The sequence below is a fragment of the Biomphalaria glabrata genome, chromosome 12 (genome assembly GCF_947242115.1).
Source record: "Biomphalaria glabrata chromosome 12, xgBioGlab47.1, whole genome shotgun sequence".
NCBI lineage: Eukaryota > Metazoa > Mollusca > Gastropoda > Planorbidae > Biomphalaria > Biomphalaria glabrata.
Window position 1 is genome coordinate 25,351,344 of NC_074722.1, and position 17,042 is coordinate 25,368,385.

General features: G+C 35.6%; 1 protein-coding gene across 1 annotated transcript in view; it reads right to left on the bottom strand.

Annotated features, from left to right (window-relative positions):
• Nucleotides 1-874: 874 nt before the first annotated feature.
• The window catches only part of LOC106059062 (tyramine beta-hydroxylase-like), a 54,818-nt gene continuing 38,650 nt past the window's right edge, over nucleotides 875-17,042 (bottom strand). Inside the window, exons 7-12 of the mRNA XM_056005858.1 lie at nucleotides 12,911-12,987; nucleotides 11,281-11,447; nucleotides 10,904-11,003; nucleotides 8,214-8,405; nucleotides 7,321-7,531; nucleotides 875-1,245 (exon numbers count right to left, since the gene is read on the bottom strand). Coding sequence (XP_055861833.1) covers nucleotides 1,003-1,245; nucleotides 7,321-7,531; nucleotides 8,214-8,405; nucleotides 10,904-11,003; nucleotides 11,281-11,447; nucleotides 12,911-12,987 — 990 coding nt within the window. The 3' untranslated portion in view covers nucleotides 875-1,002. The remainder of the gene's footprint in view (nucleotides 1,246-7,320; nucleotides 7,532-8,213; nucleotides 8,406-10,903; nucleotides 11,004-11,280; nucleotides 11,448-12,910; nucleotides 12,988-17,042) is intronic.

A 17,042-nucleotide genomic window follows, 5' to 3' on the forward strand; every position in this document is an offset into this window, starting at 1 on the left:
TTGACATATAGTTAATGGTTTTATAATATTCTCTTATACAAGAGAGCGTCGTGTTTTAAAAAAATATCTTTTACAGACTCTACTAATATTGATACTAATTTAATGTAGCATATTTTCCGGTATAGTGTAATAGTCTACATCCGTAAAAAGTGATACTAGTAGGCTTCATCATTTTACGGCCTACACACTTAGCAATTAAAAAGCAACTTTACGTCTATATTTCTGCATACATCAAACTTATAATGATTTTGAGGACAGGCCTATAATTAGATGCCCATCATATGATAATATAAAATTTATGGACCATATTGTATAGAAATGCCCGGGCCGATTTTGACACCCAGTCCGCCCCTGCAAACAAGCACTGGGAAATCGGAATACTGAGGAAAAGTTTAATACCCCTACTTCGCTACGGTTAAAATAGTCGGTATGAGTTTATTTTGACTGGGACTTTTTTTTCCCTTCCTCTAAAGTAGTCTAAATCTTACCTGCCCCCACCCCCCAAAAAAAAAAAAAAAACTTTACTCACTTTTGAAGTCCCCTCCTCCTCCTCGTTTTTTTTTTTTTTTTTTTTTGTGGTTTCATTCATCCTTCAATCGAACGGCTCACAGCCCAATGTCCACTTACTTCTTTGGCACATCTAAAATGGTCTTAAAAACAAATCGCATTTTCGGGCTATCCGCATTTCGGATGTCATTTATTAAAACTTGCAAGTCCAATTCGAAACATTGGAATTGTATTAATTAGAAAACAAGTTTCAAGCATCGAGCATATATGGTCTGTTGTCAAAATATCTGTGAGTAGGTGCAAATAAGAAACAGCAACTCACTTCAAAGTTCTTCTACACTTCTTAGATCTACTTATATAAGGTAAACATTATTCACATAAAACAGTTTATTTTCCAATAAAAAAATATATATCCATTTGTTAATCATAAAAACTAATAGAATGTAAAGCAGAAAAAAAAAAGGGGGATGTGATGCGATTGTCATTGGGCTTCAATTATACGACAGTTAATAGCAAACTCAATAACAGCATGAAGGTGGTGGCTGTGGTCAATGAAGCTGCAGCGAACGGTCCTTGGCCAGCATCAGTCCCATCATACCTCTTAGTGGTATAGATTGGATAATTCGTAGTGTATTGTTGGTAGTTTGTTGGGTGCATCAAGGCGTAGGCTTGCGTCTCACAAGAGGCTATTCTGGCCATCATGTCGAGGCCAACATCGTGGGATGACAACATCGCATACTGAAATAGACAACATCGGTGTTGATAAACATTACATTTGGTAATTGATAACATCGCGTGTTGATAAACATTACATACTGAAATAGACAACATCGGTGTTGATAAACATTACATACTGAAATAGACAACATCGGTATTGATAAACATTACATTTGGTAATTGATAACATCGCGTGTTGATAAACATTACATTCTGTAATTGACAACATCGGTGTTGATAAACATTACATTCTGTAGTTGACAACATCGGTGTTGTTAGCATTACATTTGGTAATTGATAACATCAGTGTTGATAAACATTACATTTTGTAATAGACAACATCAGTGTTGATAAACATTACCTTTGGTAATTGATAACATAGCGTGTTGAAAAACATTACATTTGGTAATAGACAACATCGGTGTTGATAAACATTACATTTGGTAATTGATAACATAGCGTGTTGATAAACATTACATTTGGTAATAGACAACATTGGTGTTGATAAACATTACATTTGGTAATAGACAACATCGGTGTTGATAAACATTACATTCTGAAAGACACAACATCACTAATAACATATATAATATCTTCTCAACAAGTTACCTACTGACCATGGGCGTAGCCGGGGGGGGGGGGGTTGGGGGTTCAACCTTCCCCCTCCCGAAATGAAATCTTCCAGGGGGGGGGGGGGATTGGAATTTAGTGACTGATTTTTTGCTTTGATTTTGTTTACTTTAGGTGAGATTTTAATACTAAACTATCACTTGCCCCAGCACAGCAAAGAAGGTTTTGAGTTTAAAACCCCCTACCAGGGGTTATACAGTTTAAAGCCCCTACCAGGGGGGGGTAATTTAAAAACCCCTACCAGGGGGGTTCGAGTTTAAAACCCCCCTACCAGGGGTTTTCGCCGTTAAATTCCCCTCTTCTATAACACAAAACAAAAAAAAATGCAAACGACAATCCCCCAAATTTCACGAGCACAGTTAAGGAAGATTTTGTTTTTAGCGGCCCCCGTAAGGGGAAAAAGCCGCTATTAGGTTTGTGCAAAATGTCCGTCTGTCCGTCTGTCACACTCAGATCTCGAAAACTAGAAGAGATATGAAAAATATTATTTCATCATTAAATCCGGCTTGAAAAGTTTAGGTGCAACGGCTACTTTTGGTTTTCTAAAAGCAAACCGTTTAATTTATAAAATTAATTATGCAAGCGATTTTTTCATAAAAATACACCAATTCTAAAACAATTACGTAAATGTAAGGGAGGCAATGTTACAATATGCTAACAAAGATGGACAATTTTTGTGTATTTTCAGTATCACTAAGTCAAATATATTTTAAAAATGTACAGGAAATGTTTACAACAAATATAAATAATAGTTAAAGACGTTTTTTCTGGTCAACTAGCTGCTAAAATTAAAAGAAAACATTTCTGTTTGTTTATAAAGGCTAATAATGCACTTTGTATGTAAATATCACGCACATTTTTTTAAATGGACTTTTTATGCAGCGATTTTCGTGCAGTAGCGTAACGTCGCAACATGATCAGGTGCTAAACCAATTCCTTAAACTTTTTTTTAAAAATCAGATTTTATTTATTTTTTGTTTAGTGCCCCCATCCGAATAAAAGAAGCTTATTTTTGTGCGTTTTGTCTGTTGGTCGGTCTGTCCGTCACGATTAGATTTAAAAAACTAGAACTCTAAAAGCTATTGAAAATCTGATTTACCCTTTAATGTTCCTCCCATAACATCTCAATAGTTTTAAGTATCTAAAATTGATTGTTCCGGATTTTTTTGTGCAAAACTAATCAACGCCAACAAATGTTTGTTTGCTCTTCTAACTTATATTACATTCAATTTCCATGCTTAAACGTTGCAAAAACACATTATCAATAATATGTTGTTCCGTTTTTTATGTAAATAGCATATTAATGCTAAATCAAAATCTCTATACTGACTTATATTTCATTAAGTGTAAAAATGTTCCGGATATTGTTTTCTAAAACATGAATTATGCCTAATGATTGTTTGAAATCGCATAAGGCTTTTAAAAAAAGTAATTTACTAGAATTGATTACTGAAAATTACTTTTTAGACATTTAATTTTCTTGTAAAACATAACATAGAAGTTTTGTAATCAATAAAGAAAGTTCCGGAAATTTGTTTCTTACAAATCGTCGCCAGAAATTTCCGAATTTATTTAAAAATCTACTAACGCCAAATAATTGTTTGAACTCCCTCTTCTAATTAATAAACAAATAATCTTCTCATTTACGAAATAATGTTTTTACGGATTTTTATGAAAAATATTTTAACTCACTACTCTCTTACAGTACATTTAACTTTCTACCTAAAACATTAAAAAATCTAATTATCGTTGATATTATGTTCCGATTTTTAAGGAAAACAGAATCCAAACACCAAAGTAAGGTATGAAAATCTCTCCACGTGGCTGTAGTACATCTAATTTTTATACGAGACCATCCAAAAAATTTAATTAACGGTATTACATTTATCTGAAATTCTTTTTTTCTTTTACTATTTATACAAACATCCGGAACAATCTATTATATAAACTTTTCGATTGTGTTCATACCTAAAAATTATTGCGATGTTTTGAAACGTAAAATAAAGGTTAATCAATTTTTAATAACTTTTAGTTGTTTTTTTTTATATCAAGATGACGGACAGACCGACTGACAGACAAAACGCAAAAACAATGCGGCTTTGATCCTTTTTAAATAAATTCTATTAGAACTCAGTGCACCAATGTCTATGAACCCTCGTTAAATATCTCGTGTAAATAAAGACATTTTTTTATGGTACCGGTACTAGCCTATTGTGAGGTAATGGAATTTTTTTTCTTTGACGTCATATGAATGGACTCTTTAAATGTAATGTTAAAAGAACGTACTCGGTGCACCAATGTCTATTAACCCTCGAAAAAATTGCTTGTATTAATGAAAACATATTTTAGTCTAACTAAGCCGTGTGACGTAGTGGTTTTTTTTTCCTTTGACGTCATATGGAATGAATTCTTTAAAAGAAATGCTAAAAGAACGCACTCGGTGCACCAATGTCTATGAACACTCGAGAAATGGCTCGTGTTGATGAAGGTGATTTTTAATCTAGCTAGGCCTTGTGACGTAGTGTTTTTTTTTCCTTTGACGTCATATGGAATGAATTCTTTAAAAGAAATGCTAAAAGAACGCACTCGGTGCACCAATGTCTATGAACACTCGATAAAAGGCTCGTAATGATGAAGGCGATTTTTATTCTAGCTAGGCCGTGTGACGTAGTGTTTTTTTTCCTTTGACGTCATATGGAATGAATTCTTTAAATGAAATGCTTAAAGAACGCACTCGGTGCACCAAAGTCTATGAACACTCGGATAAATGGCTCTTATAGATGAAGGCGATTTTTAGTCTAGCTAGGCAGTGTGACGTAGTGTTTTTTTTTTCCCTCTGACGTTATATGGAATAAATTCTTCAAACGAAATGAAAAAAGAACTCGGCATAGTAATGTTTATTAAGCCTCGTTATGTGACTCGCGTTTAAAAAAGGAATGATATCTTGATTTAGATCTAATCTAGATTTTTTAAACTAGATCTAGATTTTTATTACAGTATATCTAGATCTGGATTTATATTCTAAATTATTTTAGAGTCTAGATCTAGAATTTCTAGATCTAGTTTAGACTAAAATAGACTAGATTAAGATGTAGAATTTCAATTTCTAAACTTAAAGTGTAAAAAAAAAGTGTAGATTTTCATTTCCAAACGTTTTGATCAATATTGTAATGTTTTAATATACTAAAACTAATCTACTATTTTTTATTAAATTTAAATTTACGGCAAATGAATCTTTGAAACATTATTACTTTTGACCATCGGATGGCTGCCTGGTCGTGCGGTTTGCGCGCTGGACTGTCGTTCAGATTTATGGATGGCCCAGGGTTCAAACCCTGCCCGCTCACATCCCCCGTCGTCCTGCGGGAGGTTTGGACTAGGAAGTAATTATCTTCAACTCTGAAGGAACATCCGAAACGTGTAAAACATTTTACATCAAAATTAAATCACCTCTTGAATATTATTTGCGAATATGCAGATCCGACAGGGATCCGACTTCGACGGGGGCCGCCTCTGAGTTTGTGTAACACAAACTCTCTTTGTAATCTTGTTTAAACCCATTCCGAAATTTCCGATAAACCCCTTCTTCAATATAAAAAAAGAAAAGTATACACTCAAAATTCTATGAGCGTAGCCAAAGGGGTTTTGAGTTAACCCCCCCCTCTTCTGTAGTGTTTGAAGCTAAAAAATACCTCTTCAATACCCGGTATAAAAAAAAACGCAAATTACGCACTCAAAATGTTATGAGCGTAGCTAAATGGGTTTTGACTCAGTTTTGAGTTTAAACCCCCCTTCAGTGGGGTTTAAAGGTAAAAAATACCTCTTCAATATAAAAAAATACCACTTAGAAATCTATGAGCGTAGCCAAAGTGGTTTTGAGTTTAAACCCCCCGCAAGCGGGGTTTGAAGCTAAAAAATACATCTTCAATGTAAGAAAAAAGCAAATTACACACTAAAATTATTTGAGCGTAGCCAAGACAATTAGGGGTTTTGAGTTTAAAACCCTCTCCTACAGATGACTTTTTTTAAAGTTTAAAACCCCTCCAGATGGTTTTGAGTTTAAAATCGCCCTACAGTGCGTTTTGAGATGAAAAACCTCTATCTTCAATATTATTCTAAAGCAAACTACAGTTACTAAATTCTATGACCGTAGCTAAATGGGGTTTTGAATTTTAAAAAACCCATAACTCCAGAGATTTTTTTAGTTTAAAACCCCTAACAGATGATTTTGACGATGAAACTTCCCTTTTCGATATAAAATCTAAAGCAAACTACAGTCATTTAATTACAAGAGCGTATTCAAGAGAGGTTACACATTTCTGCCAGTGGCGGGGCTCCATTAATAAAGTGCAGTGAATAGTCATCTGCCGAAATTGAAAAACACTAAATGTGGCTCAACAAAGATGGCTAAGACTGATTTTAGGAGTCAGTTATAGAGATCGGGTCTAAATCAAGGAAATCCTATGACGAACTGGGAGTCGACCCCTTAGTAAGATTGTGACAGAGCGTCGCATGAGGTTTGCGGGACTTATTCTCCGACAAAATGAATTACGCATGAAAAGAGTTGCGATGACATCCTAGTACAACTTGGCGCCACACATTCATGGAGGTCTTCGGAGCAGGTGGGAAGAGGCTTCAGACATTACCAGTGACAGATTTTTGTGGAAACAGCTTGATGGCAAATGCGCCGAACGGCGCGGGAGGGTCTAAGTCAGTAAGAATAGCACATTAGGTTTTTGAAATAAAACTTTTTAATAGCAGCAAAATGCACTGTAGATACCTCAGAATATGCATTTTGTTGGCTTTCAATATCAGATATAGTGCTTAAATTTTTTAAACAACATTATGATTCATGAGTAACTGAATTAAAAAATATATTGTCATGTCCTAAGCCAAAACCTCCAGCAGGACAGCTAGGAGAAGGCAGCGGTCAGGGTTCGAACTCGAGTCAGACCAAAAAAGAGACCACAAGCCCAAGCAGCCAACATGACTTGTCACATTTGATTGACAACCAACAGTAGCGATGTACTTACAAAACGTATAGCACGTTTGAACTCGTTATTTCTCCCAATTCCCATTCTGGGTTCAAGTTTAAAACTTTACACAATTATTAACTGTTCCTAATAAAACATGAATCAATTAAAAAAAACAACAGTTAATGAATTAATTAGTGATTATTAATTAACTTTGTTTGATAGGGAAAAGGGGGGATAAATCTAACAGTATTTAGATATATTGCAGTAAATATTAATTCTTCCCTTAATTAAAATTTTTGTTTAATTTATATTTTGCTCGTTTTATTAATGAAGTTCAGTTGTAACGAAAAGCAAACGTTGACCTCCATAACTAGATAGACTTTTATTGTTAAGGGCAAAGTCCGAGTGAATTAGTTCCCCTTTCTCACCCACAACCCACCGCCCTCCATTTCCACCCATAATCCTTACCAAAAAAAAAAATACCAGTTACCTTAATGAATTCAAATAGCTCTCCCTGAAAGCACTGGCTACTCTGCTGCATCTGGACAATCACCTGCAGGCATTCTTCCAGGCATGGACTAAATGGACGACAGTTCTCAACAAGTTGTTTATAAGCAGACGACGAGTTCACTGATCCCGGCATAAAAAAGCTCCTAAGTTCTGGACACCCATGTCTCAGTGGTGAAACATCATCGCAGAAGCTGGAGAGCAGTTAGACATGGCAGAATAAAGTAGAAGCTGGAGAGCAGTTAGACATGGCAGAATAAAGTAGAAGCTGGAGAGCAGTTAGACATGGCAGAATAAAGTAGAAGCTGGAGAGCAGTTAGACATGGCAGAATAAAGTAGAAGCTGGAGAGCAGTTAGACATGGCAGAATAAAGTAGAAGCTGGAGAGCAGTTAGACATGGCAGAATAAAGTAGAAGCTGGAGAGCAGTTAGACATGGCAGAATAAAGTAGAAGCTGGAGAGCAGTTAGACATGGCAGAATAAAGTAGAAGCTGGAGAGCAGTTAGACATGGCAGAATAAAGTACATTTCGTATCAGCATTGAAATATTTATAAAGCCTATAAAATGCATTGCTTCTGAATAAAAATTACAATTCAAAATTAGGGATGGGAGAACTAGAGAGAGGGGGGAGATAAACATAAGAATAAGTTTTGTTTCGCAAAATTATGCCTTTGATACTTAAAGAAAAATGAAATGTATATCTTATTGTTGATACCGTTAGATTCAATGAAGTTTACAGTTCCGTTCATATTATACTATTATAGTCTTAATTTAGCAAAGGTCGAGAATAAAGTAGATCAAAGGTAAAGAGTAAAGTAGACCTAACAAAGGTAAAGAGTAAAGTAGACCTAACAAAGTTATTAATGTAAGTTATTACTTAACATCAGGGCCCATAGTCACGCAGTATTCAGTCTTCAGGTTTCTCTTCGGGAAGTAAGTTATAAACCCAAAACACATCTCATCGTATGTTGCTTCCCCTTGCCTTGTAGAGTGGTTCCTATTGGAGGTATCGTATGTACACTTAGTAATGATCTCGTCCCCGGGCAAGAGAGTCACTGGGTTGTCTGTGCTGGAAAACAAAATAATAATTATAAAAACTCGTAATGACCTCATTAATATAAAGAGTAAGACTAGGTCAGTTGTGTTCACATTTTAAACAAGGTTACAAAGACATGTTGTGTGGAAACACAAGCTCAAAATCGGCCCCCGAAGTGGTCCACCTAGAGTCTTCACCAGGATCCGGTTCCAAGTGCTTTACCCCTCAGCCACAGCATCTCCATATATTCATTTAGCGTACACTTATATTTTTTAAAATAATAATTATTAACTTTATCCATACATTCAAAATTAATAACATGTTACATGTAATAAAGAGAAACTAAAAAAGATTTATTCTTCTTACACAATTAGAACAATTGGTAACACGAAAAAAATAATTCTTGACCTACTATAATCTACAATAAAAATAAAAATTAATATCCCCATTGTCATTTGTCATACAAACTAGACATAGATCTAGCTAGATCTAGACCTAGTTTTAGATCTAAATCTAGATTCAAGATCTAAGTCTAGAACTAGAACTAGATATCTAGACCTAGTTTTAGATCTAAATCTAGATTCAAGATCTAAGTCTAGATCTAGAACTAGATATCTAGACCTAGTTTTAGATCTAAATCTAGATTCAAGATCTAAGTCTAGATCTAGAACTAGATATATAATCTTGATATAGAATCTACTACATCTAGACTAGAAGTCGTATTAATTTACACGTTTGATCTTCAAATTTCAAGTTCTAGGCCAATGAATAATAGGCCTTTTGTTACCGGGTAATGCTGTACTATGCTGTTCGTATCCATTCATTTCTTAATGTGATACTATTGTAATAAATAAAAAATCTGCATCCCAATGTGTCAGAAGATAAGTTATTGCCTTAATAATTAAAATTGTCTTCAAATTATCAATACATTTATAATATATATATTATAAATATATCTAGGTCATGGCTCTATTTAGTCTTATTTAGACTGTCAAGTGTAACCCCCTATAATGAGGATATGTCAAAACTGCGCGCTATAAAAGTAGTTTGTTATTTTTTAAACTTATAACTAAAACGAAGTTCGTATCAAAATTCTTTTTCTAAAAACAACATTTGAATCAGAATTCTATTCAATTAGTTAGTTAATAAATGGAAATATATTTTATAATGATCCATTGACACTTTTATCATTGTGACATTAGATGCAATTTTTTTGTACCAATGCGCGAATTTATGAATGAAGCTTGAGTTATTAATGAAGAAGTCCATGACCTTTTTAAAAAAGTTACCTCCCCTGAAATTTTTTATAGAAAATTGGTGTCATTTTTAAAAACAATCTGCTTGCATATATAGTTTTTAAAAATAGATGGTTCACTTTCGGAAAAGAAAAAAGTAGCCGTTGCATCAGAACTTTGAATGATCTAAAATATCATGATGTCCAATTTTCATTTTCTCTTCTAGTTTCTGAGATCTAAACGGGACGGACAGACAGGCCACACAAAACTAATAGCGTCTTTTCCCCTTTCGGCGGCCGCTAAAAATTGACCAATTATTTCATCATTTAGTCGCAATTAATTGATTTTGTTTTATATAGAGACAGTACTAGCATTGTATAAAGAATTAGGTCGTCACCTAAAAATTTAAAACTAAAAGTAGATATTTTGATAAGTACTTGTCTAGCTCAGTGGCTAGCTTGTCTGCTCTCAATCAAGACCGTAGAACCCGTATTCATATTCAAGTCACGCAACATTTAAATATCCCCTCCATATCCCCCAAAACAAAAATATTTCAAATTTTACATTAACTTACTCTGTCTGAGTTATCTCTTTTACACTTTTTGTCTCCCTTTCCCATTCTCTGATCAAGTTGAAAATGTGCAACAATTATTTCATTTTCGATGACAATACGAATCATTAAAAACATTAACCATTTAACTAGGGGTAATTTATAAATTTTGTTTTCCTTATAAAAAGGGGAGATAAAACTTGCAATATTGAGATTTATGTAAGGGACTTATCTTTTATCACAAGCTTTTTATAACTCCATAACAATTACGTGTTGACCCGGGCCCTGTGGGTTTGCTGGTGCTCTCGATATATAAATAAATATATGAATCTATCTATCTATCTAACTAAATATCTATATACGTATGTATGTATGCATGTATGTATGTATGTATGTATGTATGTATGTATATAAAAAATATATGTATCTATCTGTCTGTCTGTCTGTCAATCTATCTATATCTATATCTATCTATCTATCTATCTATCTATCTATCTATCTATCTATCTATCTATCTATCTATCTATCTATCTATCTATCTATCTATTCTATCGATCTATCTATTCTATCGATCTATCTATCTATCTATCTATCTATCTATATTATTATATATATATATGTGTGTGTGTGTGCGTGAGCATGTGTTTGTGTATGTGCGTTTGAGTAAAAACTATTACATTGTTTATTTTTATAAACAACAATGAACCTAATTTCAACTTTGGAAACATTTCACTGAAGTCACTTACTAGGAGTAGACTTGTGGACTTTCATAGCTGTAGATTGGGTCATCGGTCAAATACAGCAAGTGAGCATTGTTCCTCAACACTTCAATACTCATCTTTTTACCTGCGAAATACAGTTTGTACATTACTCTGTTTTATGAGCTGTTTATTTGATCTAACACTATGACTAGATGATGTTTTTATACAGTGTTGGCATATTGTCGCTCAAGGCAAACATTTTGTGTTGTCCAGTTATCCAGCAGTAGAAATATCCACTGTGGTATCAGGTCAGCGGAACTAACAATACAATACAATCGGCAACATTTCAACTACTTTCATTTAGTAAACTTCATTACTGCCCACACTGCCTATCTTTGTACTTCTATACTTGATATATTTACCTGCGTAGTGCATGTGGTTCCAGGCCATGGTGACGTTGACTGCTCCTAGGTAATTGTTCCTGGTACACCCGGATGTGCACGTACTTGTCACGGTCAAGGACTGGCGTTTTGGCGGCAAAAAGAAGCTGGTTACGCCGGTCAAAATAATCCCTGCATCATAAATTCTCCTAGTAACGAAACAGACCAAAAAAACATTTTCTATTCACCGACATTTGAGTGTAATTGTATCTGTTACAAGTAGAGTAGTCCTTTCAGTATAAAATTAATTTGAGACTCAAAAAAAAAGGTCATTCTAGTAATGACTATGAAGAAAAAAAATGACTATGACGACATTTATTTTAAGAGATGGCTAGTACAGATAAAAAAAAAAGGTCAGATGTCACAGTTCGCATCCTAAAATGTCTTGAAGACACTAGAGTAGTGAAATGATATAAAAAGGAAAATGCACAGAGAGTCGGGGTGGGTCGGTGTTATGAAAATTATATGCTGTATCGGTTGTCGTTCTTATGTTTACATGTGCTTGTAACTCGTCCGTAAGAATGTGTTCACGAAATGTGTGTTGTGTAGTCATTCGGTGTATTAAAGCCAGACTAAGCGGACATGGTTTTCGACCCTGTTCTCATTATGTTCATAACAATTTAATACACTGAATTAAACCATGTGACTTTAATGTTGTAATTGAAATGTATAAATAATGTTTGTTTGGAGGTGGTTATTAGGTATTTGTTGTTTTTCTTATTCGACTAGGATTTGTTTTCAGTGCTTAATTCATTACAAAGTGTGTTGAATTTGTGTCAGTACAATCTACCATTACAAAGTGTGTTGAATTTGTGTCAGTACAATCTACCATTACAAAGTGTGTTGAATTTGTGTCAGTACAATCTACCATTACAAAGTGTGTTGAATTTGTGTCAGTACAATCTACCATTACAAAGTGTGTTGAATTTGGGTCAGGACAATCTACCATTACAAAGTGGGTTGAATTTGGGTCAGGACAATCTACCATTACAAAGTGGGTTGAATTTGGGTCAGGACAATCTACCATTACAAAGTGTGTTGAATTTGGGTCAGGACAATCTACCATTACAAAGTGGGTTGAATTTGGGTCAGGACAATCTACCATTACAAAGTGTGTTGAATTTGGGTCAGGACAATCTACCATTACAAAGTGTGTTGAATTTGGGTCAGGACAATCTCCCTTTATCCCTCACCCACCACGCTACCAGATACATTAAAAAGATGGCTCCAGTTTAGTAGAGCAACTTAAGCTGAAAACAAAAAACTTACGGAAAAGAATGTCTTGAAAAAAAAAACTGAACGACCTCGCTTATTGTCTTCCATTGTATACATACCCGTCCTAATCTTCATTTCACCAACTAGAAATATCAAGAAATCTATTTTAGGTACCATGAAATATATGCACTCGATCTATAGAAATATGATTTTTTTTTCTTAAGCATACTTTGTTGAAAACATTTGATTCATTCAAACCATGAAACATTAATGAGTACATTGCGTGGCACTGACATATTAGGTAGATGGAATTAGTTTCGTTTACTATTGACATGAAAACTGCACCAATTCCCCCAAAGAATAAAATAGTTCAGGAGTTAGTACGATCAAAACTTACAAGTTAGGTGTGTAGTAGATTCTCAAGCCAGAATTGTCCAACAGGTCAGAACGTATGCTTGGGTTGTTCCAATGGAGCTGCGAAACACATAAATATTATTTAATTAAAAAACCCATATGGATTTAAAAAAAAAGACATTTTTGGTTTGTTATTTGTTTGTTGATGTTGTTGTTTTTCCCAGGTTATTGCATCTATACCTAAATCTATGTTTGAAAAACTATTTAGCTAAAATGCTGCAGTCATTAAGCAACTAACCTAGAGTGGCGGATTGATGAGAATATTTACACAACAACAAAAAACAGACAAGAAAATAAGTCGGCTGGAATGGTAGCTACAGACTTGCTTACATTGAAAGTAGAGTTATGACAGCATTTAACGATGGCCTATGCATAAAAAAGTGCAATAAAAAGAAGAATGCTGTTGAAGCTGTCAACCTTTCCAATGACAATTTGACAATTTCAAGGCGAGTTAAAGATATTGGTAAATATTTCCATTCAAAAGTAACAGATAAAACAGATTTCGAAATGTTTTTTTTTTAAATTGCCGCTAACGAGTCTACTGGCATATCTGATACCGCAGTTAGTAGCTATTTAATTGCCGCTAACGAGTCTACTGACATATCTGATACCGCAGTTAGTAGCTATTTAATTGCCGCTAACGAGTCTACTGACATATCTGATACCGCAGTTAGTAGCTATTTAATTGCCGCTAACGAGTCTAATGGCATATCTGATACCGCAGTTAGTAGCTATTTAATTGCCGCTAGCGAGTCTACGGACATATCTGATACCACAGTTAGTAGCTATTTAATTGCCGCTAACGAGTCTACTGACATATCTGATACCGCAGTTAGTAGCTATTTAATTGCCGCTAACGAGTCTACTGGCATATCTGATACCGCAGTTAGTAGCTATTTAATTGCCGCTAGCGAGTCTACGGACATATCTGATACAGCAGTTAGTAGCTATTTAATTGCCGCTAACGAGTCTACGGACATATCTGTTACCACAGTTAGTAGCTATTTAATTGCCGCTAACGAGTCTACTGACATATCTGATACCGCAGTTAGTAGCTATTTAATTGCCGCTAACGAGTCTACTGACATATCTGATACCGCAGTTAGTAGCTATTTAATTGCCGCTAACGAGTCTACGGACATATCTGATACCGCAGTTAGTAGCTATTTAATTGCCGCTAACGAGTCTACGGACATATCTGTTACCACAGTTAGTAGCTATTTAATTGCCGCTAACGAGTCTACTGACATATCTGATACCGCAGTTAGTAGCTATTTAAATGCCGCTAACGAGTCTACTGACATATCTGTTACCGCAGTTAGTAGCTATTTAATTGCCGCTAGCGAGTCTACGGACATATCTGATACCGCAGTTAGTAGCTATTTAATTGCCGCTAACGAGTCTACTGGCATATCTGATACCGCAGTTAGTAGCTATTTAATTGCCGCTAACGAGTCTACGGACATATCTGTTACCACAGTTAGTAGCTATTTAATTGCCGCTAACGAGTCTACTGGCATATCTGATACCGCAGTTAGTAGCTATTTAATTGCCGCTAACGAGTCTACGGACATATCTGTTACCGCAGTTAGTAGCTATTTAATTGCCGCTAACGAGTCTACGGACATATCTGTTACCGCAGTTAGTAGCTATTTAATTGCCGCTAACGAGTCTACGGACATATCTGATACCGCAGTTAGTAGCTATTTAATTGCCGCTAACGAGTCTACTGACATATCTGATACCGCAGTTAGTAGCTATTTAATTGCCGCTAACGAGTCTACTGACATATCTGATACCGCAGTTAGTAGCTATTTAATTGCCGCTAGCGAGTCTACGGACATATCTGATACCACAGTTAGTAGCTATTTAATTGCCGCTAACGAGTCTACGGACATATCTGATACCGCAGTTAGTAGCTATTTAATTGCCGCTAACGAGTCTACGGACATATCTGATACCGCAGTTAGTAGCTATTTAATTGCCGCTAACGAGTCTACGGACATATCTGATACCGCAGTTAGTAGCTATTTAATTGCCGCTAACGAGTCTACGGACATATCTGATACCGCAGTTAGTAGCTATTTAATTGCCGCTAATGAGTCTACTGACATATCTGATACCACAGTTAGTAGCTATTTAATTGCCGCTAACGAGTCTACGGACATATCTGATACCGCAGTTAGTAGCTATTTAATTGCCGCTAATGAGTCTACTGACATATCTGATACCACAGTTAGTAGCTATTTAATTGCCGCTAACGAGTCTACTGACATATCTGATACCACAGTTAGTAGCTATTTAATTGCCGCTAACGAGTCTACTGACATATCTGATACCGCAGTTAGTAGCTATTTAATTGCCGCTAACGAGTCTACTGACATATCTGATACCGCAGTTAGTAGCTATTTAATTGCCGCTAACGAGTCTACTGACATATCTGATACCACAGTTAGTAGCTATTTAATTGCCGCTAACGAGTCTACTGACATATCTGATACCGCAGTTAGTAGCTATTTAATTGCCGCTAATGAGTCTACTGACATATCTGATACCGCAGTTAGTAGCTATTTAATTGCCGCTAACGAGTCTACGGACATATCTGATACCGCAGTTAGTAGCTATTTAATTGCCGCTAGCGAGTCTACGGACATATCTGATACCGCAGTTAGTAGCTATTTAATTGCCGCTAACGAGTCTACTGGCATATCTGATACCGCAGTTAGTAGCTATTTAATTGCCGCTAATGAGTCTACGGACATATCTGATACCGCAGTTAGTAGCTATTTAATTGCCGCTAGCGAGTCTACGGACATATCTGATACCGCAGTTAGTAGCTATTTAATTGCCGCTAACGAGTCTACTGACATATCTGATACCACAGTTAGTAGCTATTTAATTGCCGCTAATGAGTCTACGGACATATCTGATACCACAGTTAGTAGCTATTTAATTGCCGCTAACGAGTCTACTGACATATCTGATACCACAGTTAGTAGCTATTTAATTGCCGCTAATGAGTCTACGGACATATCTGATACCACAGTTAGTAGCTATTTAATTGCCGCTAATGAGTCTACGGACATATCTGATACCACAGTTAGTAGCTATTTAATTGCCGCTAACGAGTCTACTGACATATCTGATACCACAGTTAGTAGCTATTTAATTGCCGCTAATAAGTCTACGGACATATCTGATACCACAGTTAGTAGCTATTTAATTGCCGCTAACGAGTCTACTGACATATCTGATACCGCAGTTAGTAGCTATTTAATTGCCGCTAACGAGTCTACTGACATATCTGATACCGCAGTTAGTAGCTATTTAATTGCCGCTAACGAGTCTACGGACATATCTGATACCGCAGTTAGTAGCTATTTAATTGCCGCTAATGAGTCTACTGACTTATCTGATACCACAGTTAGTAGCTATTTAATTGCCGCTAACGAGTCTACGGACATATCTGATACCGCAGTTAGTAGCTATTTAATTGCCGCTAATGAGTCTACTGACATATCTGATACCACAGTTAGTAGCTATTTAATTGCCGCTAACGAGTCTACTGACATATCTGATACCACAGTTAGTAGCTATTTAATTGCCGCTAACGAGTCTACTGACATATCTGATACCGCAGTTAGTAGCTATTTAATTGCCGCTAACGAGTCTACTGACATATCTGATACCGCAGTTAGTAGCTATTTAATTGCCGCTAACGAGTCTACTGACATATCTGATACCACAGTTAGTAGCTATTTAATTGCCGCTAACGAGTCTACTGACATATCTGATACCGCAGTTAGTAGCTATTTAATTGCCGCTAATGAGTCTACTGACATATCTGATACCGCAGTTAGTAGCTATTTAATTGCCGCTAACGAGTCTACGGACATATCTGATACCGCAGTTAGTAGCTATTTAATTGCCGCTAGCGAGTCTACGGACATATCTGATACCGCAGTTAGTAGCTATTTAATTGCCGCTAACGAGTCTACTGGCATATCTGATACCGCAGTTAGTAGCTATTTAATTGCCGCTAATGAGTCTACGGACATATCTGATACCGCAGTTAGTAGCTATTTAATTGCCGCTAGCGAGTCTACGGACATATC